The sequence below is a fragment of the Argiope bruennichi genome, chromosome 5 (assembly GCF_947563725.1).
Source record: "Argiope bruennichi chromosome 5, qqArgBrue1.1, whole genome shotgun sequence".
In the NCBI taxonomy this organism is placed as follows: Eukaryota; Metazoa; Arthropoda; class Arachnida; order Araneae; family Araneidae; genus Argiope; species Argiope bruennichi.
In genome coordinates, this window is record NC_079155.1 from 98209756 (window position 1) to 98225699 (window position 15944).

At 27.5% G+C, this 15944-nt stretch overlaps 1 protein-coding gene across 2 annotated transcripts in view; it reads left to right on the forward strand.

The window, feature by feature from the left end:
* The window catches only part of LOC129969385 (SCY1-like protein 2), a 488897-nt gene that overhangs the window by 365791 nt on the left and 107162 nt on the right, over window positions 1-15944 (forward strand). For both annotated transcript variants that reach the window (XM_056083944.1, XM_056083946.1), the window contains exon 9: window positions 15127-15303. In XM_056083944.1, coding sequence (XP_055939919.1) covers window positions 15127-15303 — 177 coding nt within the window. The remainder of the gene's footprint in view (window positions 1-15126; window positions 15304-15944) is intronic.

Sequence of the window (15944 nt, forward strand, 5' to 3'; positions counted from 1 at the left end):
AGTTAAAAATAAATAAAGAAAAACATTGCATCTTGCTTCATAAATTTCAATTTATCAAGTGAAAATGCAGAATTCATGTATGCAGAAAGTGCTAATCGATAGCATGGTAGCCATGATTTCTTTTTTGAAATCTCTCGAAAAATGGTCGAAAACATTAAATGGAAAAGGATAAATATTAAGTGAATGCTTTATTTTTTTTAATATTTTTAAAATCCCTTTGCATTTTTATGCTATAAGTCAATTATAAATTATTAAGTTATATAATAATAAATAGAATCTAAGGAATAATTTCTTCTGATTGGCGGGACTGGTTTACTCTAAACTTTCACACATACTCCTTAATAATGATGTTACCCACCCACCCCTCATGCCGCATAAAATCTTGTATCTTGTAAAAGATAGAGAGGGCCTTAAGTGGTACTGTCTAAAAGAAATTGCAAAAAGAAAACAGATCTTTGGCGATAATAGCATGTTTACTAAATATCTCATGAAAACTTCGGCGATTATTTTTAAAGATTAATCACTGGGGTGCATTTAAATTACCAAAGCCTCAAATCAAAAAATGAAATGTACAGTTTATATGCCTTTTTCCGATTGATTGAAATCAAAATTTGATGCAGAATTATAATTCTAGTCAAAATTCTTACATTAAATTTCATATATTTAAGTCACTGAGGGAATAGCTGCTGACTTTTCAACAAATCAGGATCATTTTCTTGTTTGAACCTAATAAAACCTTAATGCCAAATCGCTTGGGCATCGAAATTCATCTTTATAACTTATCTGTTAATTACTAGAGCATGAAGAGTTTCTATGTGATTAGATATGAGAGATCCTTCATCGTTATTTTGATCAGTACAATATCTATGATAACAATAAGCGGCAATTACTGTACTAGCTTTACTATATACCCCGACAGCATAAGAAAAATGCACTGTTTTGCATTAACCCTTCATTGCATTAAGATGGTAATTTCCGTCATAACAATTAGTGAACAAAAATTGTACTCTAAACAGGTGAATTGTAAATTGGTTGTTGCTATCACCTTTTTTCACGATTATTGCGTAATAAGGAATGTAGTTGTCAAAAAAATCAAATGTCTCAATCATTATGATGAGTTTGAACTTGCCATTCCCCTGTTTATTCTGGTTGGAAGAAGCGTGCGATATCTTGAATAATTTTTATAACTAATTTGTGATTATTATTATTATTATTATTTTTGCTAATAAAAGCTATAATGAGAAAAAAACTTAGGAAATAGAAGCATTGACTATTTTGTACTATAATTTGATTACTGACGATTTTAACATGTAAATTTGCAAGTTGATGGATATTTCCATCATACTGTTTTTTTAATTATTTTATATTATATATTTATAAGAGGATTTTTTTAATATTTTTCCTTTAATCTAGAGCATGAATTATATCACCCTCATTTATTTCACACAAAAAAAGAAAAAAAATCATGTAAAGAAATGTTAACATACCTCCACGAAAGTTGAGAAATCTATTTAAAAAGTAATAGCAACTGAAATAAGTAATTACTTCAGTCTGGAAATTCTAAAGCTCATTAAGAATGACTCATATTAAAAATATAACTACTATAAACAAGACAGTCTTTGTAAAAGAAAACTATCTGGAGCATAACTTTAATAAGACATACTAATTAAAAATATTTTAAATTTTTAAATAATAAAAATTCTTATGGGATTTTTGATATACTAAAATTATTTTAATAACAGTTTAAAAGAATATTAATATATATATTAATTATAAAGTTTTACAAATTTTTAAAATATCACTGTGAATTCGTCAATTATTAATGCGTTGCCCGATGTTTATATTCTGCAACAATTTATGTTTTGCTCAAAATATTATTTTGATCAGAGAGAGACTCCCATTATTTTTATGACAAGTCTTCTATTCCATCTTTTATTTAATCCAAGCAAATTAAATGATATCAAGATTAAATGAGCTTAAAAAATTCTCATAGATACCTACTTAAAAATAATGCCACGGGATTTATCAAAAAATCGAAAATAAATTAAGTATTTATAAGTCGTTTCTTTTATCATTATCTGTTTACTTGCCACATTTATTAACCTCTGTTGTTTACAACATTAAAAATGTCACGGAATTTTAAAAATTATAATTTATCACGGGAATTCTTCGAAAATGCTAAATATTTTCTGAAGCAATTTTTACAAGAGATCGGATCTTTAGAAGAATAATTTCTTTATTATCTTTTAATTAGGAATTAACTAGCAGGAAAATTTTTCCGTAACCAATTATTTTTTTAAAAATAAGGAATTTCCCTCACTTTATTAAATAATTTTTAATACGGAAAACCTTGCAATGAGCCTTCAGCTTGTTTTAATTAGGAATTCATTTTAACCTTTAAATGACCTCAAAATGAATAAAATTCATCATAAGCATTAAAATTCTTTTATTCTAATTCACATTTTAGAATAAAATGTTCTTTGCTTTTTATACAGAGTGCAGGATTTCCTATGATTACAGTATTAAGGAGGACTATTATCTAAGAAATATTTTTTGACGACTCCCTTTCTTAATTAAATCGACAGCAATAAAGCTTTATTACTTGTTTTTAAATATATCGTTCAAAGTATTGTCTTCGGATTTGATTTTGCAAAGCTTGGAAAATTCTTTTAAAATTCTGTGCCGCTAAATACGATATTTTTAATCTGATTTTGAAAGATTTATCTTTAAGCTCTGTAACTGAAGTTGCATAACTTAAAAATCCTATTCCCCAAACTTCTCGAAAAAAATTTTTAATTATTTTAGAATATAATAATTCAAAAACATTTTGAGCTAGACGAGTGGGAATGGTATATGAATTTTAGATCAAATTAGTAGATTTCTATCAAATTTAAAAAAAAAAAATATTCATGGAGGGAGGCGGGGGGCTGTTTGATTGTTCGAGTACAAGAGAACTGGATAATTCTAAAAGAGTTATATATATGGCATTTGGTATACAGGCTTAGCAACTGAAAATGTATATCTGCATCTGAACTTGAACCAAATCTGCAAAAGGTAGGCTGTTTAGTATTTTTGCATGCATATAAATACAATAGCTCATAAATTCAATTACTTATATTAATGAAACTCGGTATGTTATTTTGCTCCTACAAGTATAATTTCATGCCAAATTTTATTTATAATTAGTCAGTAAAAACTTATAAAATAAATATTCTTACAATAGAATCAGTAAAGAGACTAGATCCAAGCCATAAATCTCTATTTCGTGGCAATTGTTCCCAATGCCATGTAAATATAATGTCTTAAAGTGAAATTAAAAAATACATAAAACGTACTGACTTCTCCTAAACATGGAAATTAAAAGATGTTTTTTATCCACATTTCAGACTACCTAGTTTTGTCCTATATTTACAAGTTATAAAGATTAAGCAAAAGACTTGTAAAATTATAGACATGATACACTTTTTAATCCTCCCAAAAAGCAATTCTACGTATTAAATTTTTTGTCCTCAGTTATGTGGCGATAACGCATTGCTAGAATGCAAATGAATACGAGTTGTGAATAAAATAGAACTCAGACATAATATATATATCTTTCATCTATATAATCGCTTGAAGACCCTTATTACACTTGATGTTTACACACATTTAACACATTTAAATTACTTAAAAGATTATATAAATTTTGATATTTCACTTAAGAAACTTTGAAGCATCTCATTGTTAACATATATGTGAAATTCCAACAATAGACTGATATGCTAAATTGAAACCAAAGGAAATCAGGCATATAATATAAACATTTGTTCAATTTTGCATTAGAATAAACGACTTATTATGTTAAGGGAGGGATATATACATATTTAGCATTGTTATAATTTTCAGAAAAAAAATAGTTTAGCATTGCTAGTCTATATGAAATGTTTACACAATATACATTGTTACATTGCTTTACTCTTTACCTCTATACAAAAAAAAATTAACATCTCTTTTAATCTTAATAATAATTTAAACAAATAAAATCTTTTAACCCTTTAAAGGGCCATTTTTTTTCTAGTCATATTATGTTAAAATATTTTTTGGCTTGAAATTAAAATACGGAAAGGGATTCATTTAGCTTATTAGATAAACTTAATTTGATTAATTAATTAATTTGGTTAATTAATAGTTAAGTAACAAATCAAGACACATCATTTTGTCTGAGATAAAGAACTGAAGCATCTAAGTTTCTGACTTACTAAATAAATGTGTCAGAACATGCCAACCTACATTGATACAATCTTTATATGTCAATTTATCATATGTATATATCCCTATGATAAATTGATATATAAATTGATATATATCCTATGATAAATTGATATATTGACATACAAAAATTTATCAATCTTTGTATGTCAATACAAACATACAAAGATTGATAAATTTGGTGGGAAGCATACTTCCCACGGCCCTAGAAAGGGTTAAACTAATAATTTAAACAAAATTATCTTGATTTTTGCCATATGCTTTCTAATTACAAATTCCATAATTTTTTTCTATCTTAGGTTTGATATGTGTCATCATTAAATAAGAATTTATCTAAAGCTTTGCAAGTATAACTTTTAACATCTCTTTTAATCATATTAATAATTTAAACTACAGAATTATCTTCATCTCTACAATATCATTTTCAAATACAAATTCCACATTTTTTATCTTGGGTTTGATATGTTCCATCATTAAATAAACATTTATATAAATCTTCACAGATGTAAATCATTTTTTCAATCTCTGTCTAGGAAAAGAGCGATAAAAATATTTCAAGTTAGTGTTTCGCAATAAAGAGGAATCAAAGAAGCAGAAACGCCACTTTCAATTTAAATCCATCCCCATCAAAAAACCCCTGCGGCATTTCGGGTTAGGTATTCTCAACATGGGCTGCGAAGATGAAAAAAAAATCCAAAATATAAAATAAAAGTTCTACTAAAGCCATCGAACCAAAATAGTCTGCAAGAAAATATTTTGCTCCAACAGACATGGATCAAGTAGTAAAACCTTACGTAGAGAGCCATCATTTACGAAAAGATTTCTTCCATTGATGAAAATGTTTAGTCTTAAATCTAAATTTGGATAGTTTATTTTAGTTGCATTTCAAGTTTCTATTAATGCATCAGCTCGTTTTTAAGTTCAGTTTTGTTTCTTATCAGAATCGAGGAATTTAGTGTTCTGTGGATTTCTTCCAGAATATTTAGTGAAATACAGACGAAATGCTAGAATTTTGAATTGTTTTTTATATCAATTTATATACTTGATATGGATTCGTATTTGCATATTGTACTTCCTTTTACAAAATAAAAAGGGAATCCTGACACTGTACTCGTATAATTAAACTGTCAAGATAAATATGAGTTCAAGATATAAATCAAGTTGTTTATGAATTTTAATTCTTTTAAATCTCATAAAAAATTCATTTTATTAATTTTATATTTTAGAAGCACTATTATCATAAAAAATCTTAATTGAACCTATTACTTGGAAAAAAAAATTTTAATTCAAAAAAGCTTTATTGAAATATTGGATTGAAAATGTACTTCAAAATTACATATTTATGATTAATTCAAATGTAACAACACAAGCACTTTGGCATGAATAGCATAAATTAAGATGAAATGTACTTGCATATACGTGTTTTTAAGTAATATTTTTAATATTATGGCACCCAGAGCATGAATTTTAATTTAAATAATATTCATATACCTTGAATTATGATTTTTATATTTCGAATTATGGAGATGACTCATTTATAAGACAGCATTTGAAACATTTTGGTATCGAATCAAAAAAATTATTGAATTCAAAATTATTTGATTTTATAGGAATTATATATATGAATTTTTATGAAATATTAATTTTATACAAATCAGTTTCTCACAACTTTTATATGAATAAAAATTTAATATAAATCTTCAAAGGAATAGTTTTGCTAAAATTTAATTGCATAGAATATTATGCAAATTTAAATATTTAAGTATGATGTCATTGTGAGAAATATTACTAAGTGAAAAATTAAATGAATAATTCAATATCGATATCGAAATATTAGATTTCACAACAAAGTTATATTAATAATTATTTCTGGGGTTGAATCGATACTGTAGTTCTATTTTTAACGATGAATAACTATTGTTATTTCGAAAAAAAATGTTTTATTTGCCGTTTTATTGACCTTATTTCCAAATACTAGGAAAAGAAAGGAAAATCATTTAGCATTTCAGTTGCATTAACTTGTCAAGAATAACAAAAGCGACTGTAAAAGTAACAATCTAACTGAATAATGAAAATTCAATAATTCTATGTTCCAAAATGTTTCAGTCAAAGGATTGACACCTGGTAGCTTTGTGGACGTCCAAAATCCTAGTACTAATTTTATTTTGTAATCATTTCTTTTTCAGAATAAAACACAAAAGGTCACATTGCAGCATTAATTTGTCTTAAGAGAAGATATTAAATGATAAAAGCAGACGTGTAATTGCTTTGTATTTTTTTCGAATTTAAAACATTCATGTCAATGTTGTTACAAATATGTAATATTGCTAACTGTGCATTAAATCTTCTTGGAAGGGAAGGTAATTTTACATATATTGTAGTAGTTGCTGAATGCATGTTTAGTCAGATTGCTAGCATTGGTAAAAAATCTGTCGATCATTTGCCATCTTGACAATAAATTCGTTGACTTTGACTAAAAAAAAAATGAAGGATCCGGCATTTTCCAGAATCTTGGCGATAGCTCCATTGGGACTCGATATGCAACGTCTGCTCTAGAACAGAGCCCTATAAAAAGTGGAGGCGCACAGACGAGAATCCATTAAAGTACACTACTAAACCTCAAGCGAGTTTCGGCAAATTGAATAGAGAGAGAGTTGTTGAATTCTTTATGGGCGCTTTCAGTTATTGCGATTGTTTAATATTCTACTTAACAATCAGAACTACCTGTGGTTGTTTATATACACGTACCTGTTTAGTCTTATTTTTGTATAGAATAAAGCATCGTTATTCGCGAATGAGCTTATTGGATTAATTCAACCCACTATTCAACCCACGAAGGGCTTCTGGAATTTCCCCAACATTATATAGTTTATGAAGGATGTATAACATTTTTCCATACCATTCCATTTCATTCCAGATATAATTGTTAAAAACATTTCACATATACCCACACAAAAATCACTAAGGACATTTACCATACATTCTATAATAAAATAAAATTATTTCTTATTTTTTACAAAAAAATTCTGATGTTTATTTTGGAAACTTCTTAGCAAGCTACAATTGCTACGATTTTGAAATGAGTGAGTAATAAGATATGTAATGTGCCTAAAATTTACATAGTATAATTTAATATTGAATAAAATCATTCAAGTTTATTGCAATTCATCTCCTTAATAAAAATTCCTTTATAGCTTTTATTTTCAGTAAATTTATGGGAAACTTTAAAATATATTAAGTAATTAGTAAATTATAATTCATTATATTAGTAAATTATATTTTTCTCTTCAATATATGTTATAATTAGTAAATTATATTTTTCTCTTCAATATATGTTATAATTAGTAAATTATATTTTTCTCTTTAAGTCTTTGATAAATTTTCTGTTAATTATTTGTATACATAAGGTTGAAGTAATTTTTCTACTTCGAAAATTCTCGTATGCCTCTTTTTTAAAAATATTAATCTCTTTTAAATGAAATCTTACTGCGTTTAAATTTCATAAAATAATAAATGAAATTGAAAATTTTTTCACCTCCTGTTTATACATTAAAGTCAGCAGATAAATTTTCGCTGCTTCATGAAATACTAAACAATAGTTCAGTGAATTTTTAATATGCTAAACTTCTCATCCTTTTACCTTTAAACGATATTTTCCATTATTTCATGAATATTTAAAAGATGAATCATAAGCATATTTTGCTTACATCGCGGAGTGGCTCAAAAATTGCATTTGTGAGCAAACTTTTCCCGTGGAATGTTTTAAAATGACCATTTATTCTTCCAAAAATATTTTTTCTAAATTGTTCCCATTTATTTTAAAGAAATGTTTAACGTTTCAAAATAATTTGTCTAAAAATCTTCCATACGATATTTCTGCTTATATCCATATTCTTAAAAATATTTATGTTTAATATATGCTGTTCAATTAAAAATACGGTTGAATGATTAGCTATGAATGGCAAGTTAATCAATTAACTTTCCGGGATATCAGTAGAGGCACGTTATTTGCATAACTTAGTTGGAAAAAAGAAGCTAATTTGAATGGTACTCAGCATCGGACCGTATTTTTTTATTATTATTATTGAGTTCTGTCATTATTCTGAACTTATTTAGCCATAAGAGATTAAACATATTTTCTCCCTTAGACATTATGGAGATAATTCATCTAATTTTGAATTGAAAAGAATTGCATAGTCATTTTTGGCTGATTCGAATTTTATTTAATCAAACTCTTTTATAATTCTAATTTTTCTCTGGTATTTTGAATTTGTTACAAACATAATGTTAAATAATCGTATATATAATTCTTTGATTAATTTAAACTCAAGAAGAAATTTTGCTTTTATTCATTATATTGACCCCTTATTCACTCAAAGAATTAGCTAATAAAAAATATAAGCTAATAAAATATATAAAAATATAATAAAAAATAAAAAATATATCAAAATCTTTATTAATAATAAAAGACATGCATCCATAGATTTCACTTGTATTGATTATATTAGCTCCTTATTCATTCGAAAAATCAACTAATGAAAACATGAGGAATCAAAATCTCTAATCTCTATTAATAATAAAAGAATACGCGTGAGCTATGGAACTCTGCTCCTGTGAAAGATTCATGTTCACTTAAACAGAACAGGTGCAGGGATATTAAAATATCATGTCTCTATATCTTTCACCATTTGATGCTTAGAAATATTTTATTTAAAAAATTTATAAACAAATTATTCACAAAGAGTTTAGTTGAAATTAAATCTCACCAGTATTCCTTGCAACCAACTGGTGGTCAAATGCCGCTAGACTTAATAAATACATTAACAATAAAAGGTTTTTAAATCTTTAAAAATTCTATTAATTTATTCTATTTATTTTGAAAATTCAATATGCAACTTTTGTATACAGAAAAACTGCATGCAGCTTATTTATTGAAAATGTTGATTGTTTATAATTTATATAGATCTCACTAAAACTGTTCCTCTTTTAAACAAATCTTGACGACTTTTCTTACGTTCAATTTATGCACAGTTTTTCTTCATTTAAATTTTTGTGTAAATCAAATTCTGGCTATGAATTCGCTAAATTCTTCTGTAATTTAAGAAGACAAGATATTAAAAGACTTTATATTTAAGGCTCTCAAAGCAAATAGATGCATAGTAATTATGGATTTGTATTTGAATAAGTATTTATACAATTTAATAAGCTTATGATGAACATTGCATCATTTTATTAAATAAAGTAAATAACCAACTTTTCTTCTGAATTAATTATCAGATCTTTGGTGAAAGCGAAAAATTTTCATTCTCTAAGCAAAGATGTCGATATTTTTCAGCTTTATTTGTACTACTGAAAAACTAGAAATTCATATTAGTTTACATAATTTCTTAAAATCTTATTTTCTCTGCATTCTAATATTTGCTATTTAAGGAAAAATTTTAACTCATATAATTAATAGTTCAAATTCATTTCTGCTATGATGTTTTAAGAGGTTTTAAATAACCTCATGGGCATTTTGAGTGGAGTCAGGGAACATGACAGGATTCGAATAGATATGAAATTCGCAAGAGAAACATATTCATATTTAGAATACAATAACAAAATAAAAAACTGTGTATCTACTTTAATAACAAAAATTAACACAACAAAAATTGATAGACGCAGACCGTTATTTCACATGGAATTAATAATCTAAACAATACATAAAAAATACATAAAGAATCTAATTGAAAATTAGTATGGATTCAAAATTGTATCTCAATACAATACTTAATACATATTACAATACTTTAATAATTAGGTCACTTCTTCATGTGTATTTCATATTCTCTTGTTCCTCAACTATATTGGGAGGGATTACAGCTTTATTATATATTTATAAAATCTAATGTATATATGGGTTAATTACGAAAAATTATCACTGTATATGAGACAGTAATTATCATAGCACATCCAGAAAGGAATACAATTTTGGTTCAAGGTATTTGAGGTATGCGCTCAAGAATCATATGTAAAACAACTGTGAAATTCTAACAGAACGGTTACAGTGACAAAATTATGAAATTTCCAAATGGCAACAACTTTTTTTTATAGGAATATGCTCTCTATAACAAAAAATAATAAATAGCGTTGGCACGATACTTGCAGCATGAAAATCACTACTGATAGTCAGACTAAGAAGAAATGAGAAAATAACTGTGGTGTGCCTACCAGAGACGTGAAGTTCAACAGATTGCTTCCAGTACGATACGTGATTTGGTTCTAGGCACCATCTGCCGCAAGCAATGGGTCATCGTGGTTGAAGTAGGTCGAGTAGAAACACAATATAAACACAATAGCTTTCTATTGCTAATCTGCTGTTATTGGCTGTTTCCTATTTTCTTCTTAATATAACTACTGCTGGTGATTTTCGTGATACATTTCGAATTTTCACGGTTTTAGCGATTTCTTTGAATACTGGTAAACGAGAAAATGAAAATTGCTCACCGACATTTTGATAAAATACAAAAAAGTTAACTGACCTTAAAAATGGACATTATTCTAATGTAAATGTAAACATATCAGTTGAGTTGTAAGTTAAAAAAAATAATTACAAATGCAAAATGGAAGCTAGAGGTTCTGGCTTTAGAGTACAATAAATTCGATTTAAAAGTGTCTTTTTATAAAGAAGACATTTTTTTTCCATATGCTTACTGATATACATTGAATTACAAAGAGTAATTAGAAGGGTTTTTCTTTTTTTAACGAAATGCACAGTAAAAAAATGACCCGTTCAACATTTATAAAAACAACTTTTATATTAAAAAATTTTTTTTTTATTCAGAAACTCGCTTTTATTAGTGTGCTAAAAATGTTGGATCTTCTTTTATCAAAAACAGACGTCAAAATACTGAATAACTCAAATAGAATTGCTCTAATTAATTTGGAATTTTAATTGTGTTTATACTATAAATTTTAACTCAAGATTGAAAAATTTTCTTTTATATAATACTCAATATGGTTTAATATATATAGCTTTACACTATATAATTTTTATCATGAAATTACAAATCTTTATTTTTCTTTGTTTTATCTGTAATATATTTCGCAATTCTTTATTTTAAATACTGTGGAATTTAAAATTCTCTTCTCAGTTTCAGAACATTTTTTAATAATTAAAATTTAATTAAAATATATCGTTTGACTGGTCATTAAGTTTATAAAACATTAAAATATTATATTTTCATAGAAAAACACCGAACTGTACAAAATTTCCAAAATAAGATGTGTCAAGATGCGCATTGAATATATATCTCAAAATTTCATTATAAATAATAAATGCACATATTTAATACACATAATAATGCTCAAAACATAGAATAATGGAATTAAACAAGTGTATAAAAATAATTTATTTCTAAGCAATTTTTACACCTTTTATAAGCTTTACGTCATGTATGTATGATTACATGCGCATTATTTTACTATTTGTAATTAAAACTTTAGGTATTTGTATTATCACTTTTTTTGTATTGTAATTTGTATTTTGTTACTAAATATTAAAATACTAAATATTAAAGTTACTAAAATATTAAAATGCTTCATTTTTATAATTTTAATGGGAAAGATGCAAGAAATTTTTATATCCATGCTAATTTACTTTTAAAATGACATTGAAATTCAAATAATCAAAAACAGAAAACTAAACCTAAAAAAAAAATTAAAAAGAATCTTATTTATGCAACTACAACTATTTCAGCAAATTTGTAAAGCAATCCTTTTATTTTGAGATTTCTTTTCTTTTTTTCTCGCTTTTTATCATTGTACCCAAAGAGATATTAAAGACCCCTTCACTTAAAAGAAAAAAAAAAAACATTGCAATGTTCACAATAAATATCATAAAAAATAACTCGACTTCTATCAAGATAATTATTTAAGATAATCTGAAGACCCAAAAATAAAACTTTCAAATGAATTTATCTTCAAAGCGAGGGTGGAAAATACTATAAAATAAAAAAATAAAAAATAAAGTCACTGCACTTCCTCTTTCCTTTTCTATTTCACCTGAATGAGTTATATTCAGACTTAAAAATCGCATTTATTTCGAGCCAAATATACTTTTAAGATACAAACACTTTCTTCTCTTATCTAAAAATAGAAATTTAATTTACCAACGCGTCAGGTTGAATTGAATTTTTTATTACACTAATGCAGTAGATAATATTCTGTCAACTATTTCTTTCTTTGTCCTTCTCTTTTTTAGATCTCTTTTTGTAAGAGAATCTGTTTTCATATAGCGTTGTCGTATGTATATATATAGTAAATTCTAGTTCAATGAATTTTCAGTTTTTAGATATAGCGCCAATTGTTTTAAAACTTATATTCTTCATAATTATTACTTTTAAAATATTTTTATTACTATTCAGCCATGGGGACATCAGGTTATTGCCCTCTTTCTGATTTTTATGATACACGATTTCAAGTTTTCCAAGATATTTGCATGTTTTTGAAATCTTATTCTTAAGCAGCGTAATGAAAGATTCAAATTTCAAAATAGATATTTTATTATAATTAATATTTATAAATATTTCATGAATAAATATTGAATATAATATTTTTTTTTCAGATATAATAGAAAAATTATTTTAAAAAAATATTATACTAGAGGTTGTGAATATGGGATGTAATAAGCATGTTTGGTTACAGTAATTTAAATCAGAATTAACTATTTATTTATTTTGCAAATACACTTTTTGGTGCGTGGTTTAACACGCATTGCCAAATTTACTTTAAATTAAAGTATTAAAACATTTTTACTTAATGAAATCTGCCAGCCATGTAAATAACAAAAATAAATTTTAATTACAAATTAAATTAACAAATATAAATCGTGATACATTGGCCGTAATTCCATCGACCAGCACGAGGCAGAAGTTCTAAGCCAGCTGGCGAAGGCAGGAAGTGAGTCACTCGTATCCGTTGGAGAGCAAAATTCATCTCCAAAGGTATGATTGATGCTTATCGCCAGTTGGCGAAACAAACAGTCATTTATCGCCTGTTTGGCCGCTGCAACTTCAACTATTTTTATTGTTATTTCTTAATTTTTAGGCATAAAATAAAAGAAAAATATAAGCATAAAATAAGCTTTCTTGTTTTTTAATAATGCTGCTATTGAAAACGTATATTTAATTCTATGGAAAAATTCCCGAATTTGATTGTAGAGAAATGTTGAATAAAATCATGCAATCGTAAAAATTGCTTCACCTTGTTGTCGTTCTATAGAAAGATTATCGCGATTCTGGTGTAGCTTTCGTCAACTAAACTGTCTTCATAATTACAAAATCCATTTCATAGTGGTTTACGAGTAACTTCAAAATGAGATTTTTCTTTACTAAACTACAGCAAGAATATAAAACTCGATGATAGAATATTTATTTACAATGAACTTAGAATGAAATACTAATAATATTTCTCATGTACTTGTAGAAATCTAAGTTGCCTATTACAGTAAATTTAGTATTGATTTGTAAGATTAGCTTCCCACTTTGAAATCATATGAGAAATGAGAAATACATTAATATTGTGAAAATAATCGATATACAGATATTTATACGAACATAGACATATATGCATCTTTGGTGAAATAAGGTGTCCAGCTCTCAATTCACTCGTATCGAAGTATCCTGCAACAAAATTATCTTTGTGTCGTAAAATAGCACACATATAAATTCATTAAAAAAATAATTTAATGTGGTAAAATTTTATATAAATTATTCTACTTGATTACAATTTTTTAAACATATATTTACCTGCATAAACAGAACTTTCAATGCAGTTAAGTTTATTAATTTTTGAAGTATTGAGAATTATAATGGATTAACATTATTCACTAAGCGTCATATTTTATAACCACTGACATTGAACAAATTGGTCAGTATTGTTTTCTAATGTATTTTATTTGCGCAAGATATCGTATGATATCTCCACTATTTTGTTCAATATTTTAAATGCCAGGCAACATTATGAAAATATTGTAATGATGCTCCTTCTTCTTCTTATTCTTATTCTGTACAACCGACCACTCCGCCAGCACTGAACAAAGCAGCATTGACAGGATTTGTTGTGACCGATTGGTGTCTTAATCATAACCGACAGATTCCCCAAACTTACATCCACTTTTGAGATGGTTGCCCCTCCCCAGCCACAAAGTGCTCAATTTCTGATCTTCCATTTAATCTTCTCACACATCCATCAACCTGTTAAACGAAGAACACGTCACCACTTAAAGAAAGTCACCTCAAAATTCTCAATACTCCTAAATTCTCGTTCCATAACTAAGAAAGACACACACCTGAAAGCTTCAAAATCGTTGGTAAAATACTGACAATATTTAACATCATGTTTTTCAGTGTTTTGAGATTTTCTGGCGCCATCAATACTGTACCCAAGTCAACTTTTAGATTCTTTCATAATTCCGAGACTTCTATACACTCCTTTAAATAATGATAAACAGTTCCATTTCCTCCACAGGTGCATTTATTTTCCTTCATTCCTCCATCTCTCAAATCACTCATGTCCTGATATAATTTGGATTATATGTGGATGGCATCTTCTTATTTTTATTTCTGGGCTAAGAAGAAAGTCATAATTACTCTTTCTTTTTTGGACATACACCATTTGTCAAACCATTGCAGTTTTATTTATCGTAATGATGTTGATGGACATTTTGTACTAATAAGTTGGATTAGTAAAAGTTCATTAAAGCACTCTGCTTTCAGAAGTAAGCTATGAATGATGTTTATTTCAATTTAATGAAAATTATGAATTAATACATTATGGTTCTCAACCACTGAATTATCTTTCATAATGAAAATATTCAATTAAACATTATTTTTTTAGAAACTGTGGTACATGCATGTGCTGCCATCGCTGAATTCAGAGCTCCAAACTCCGGAAGTGCTCGCTGCTGCTCTACAACCTCTTCTTTATATGATCGAAGAATCCACAACAGAAGAGTATACGGAACTCATCCTGCCTGTGTTCCGAGCGGTGTTCGCCATGCCGAAGAGCGTACAGGTAAGTCACAAAAGAGATTCTATTACTTACTCACTGTTGATGATTTACCTCAGCATATCACTTTTTTCCGAATTTTAAATGGAAACATTACAAAAATTATATCCTTTATTTTATGAACTGTCAAAAATTTCCAGTCTCTGCATTAAGATTCCTCCTACGAAGAAAGATACGAGGGCTGTGTTAAAAGTATCCGAGCTTGAACCAGGAAAGATGTATTACGTGAAGAAATTGAGATCCTAATCTCCTTCAAAATAGACCCCTTGCTCCTCATAAGCTTAGCAAACCAATCCTCCCACTGCCGGAAACACTCCTGGAAGGCTTCTTTTGGAATGATGTTCATCTCTGTTGTCGCGCTCTGCATTATCTCTTCTCTACTTTAAAAATGGGATCCTTTCGAGGCATCTTCCATTTCGGAAACAACCAGATGCCGCAAGGAGCTATATCTGGTACGTAGAGATGTTGGGAGGCGACTGGAATCCCGTGTTTCGCCATGAAAGTCCGAATGTGACAAATGAGTCGGAGCATTGGCATGATGCAACTGACAGTTTTTCATAGTCCAGAGATCTGGTCTTTTCCTCCGAACTTCATCTCTGAGTCGACGTAGAACTTGTTGATAATCCTCTTTATTCACTGTTTGTCCT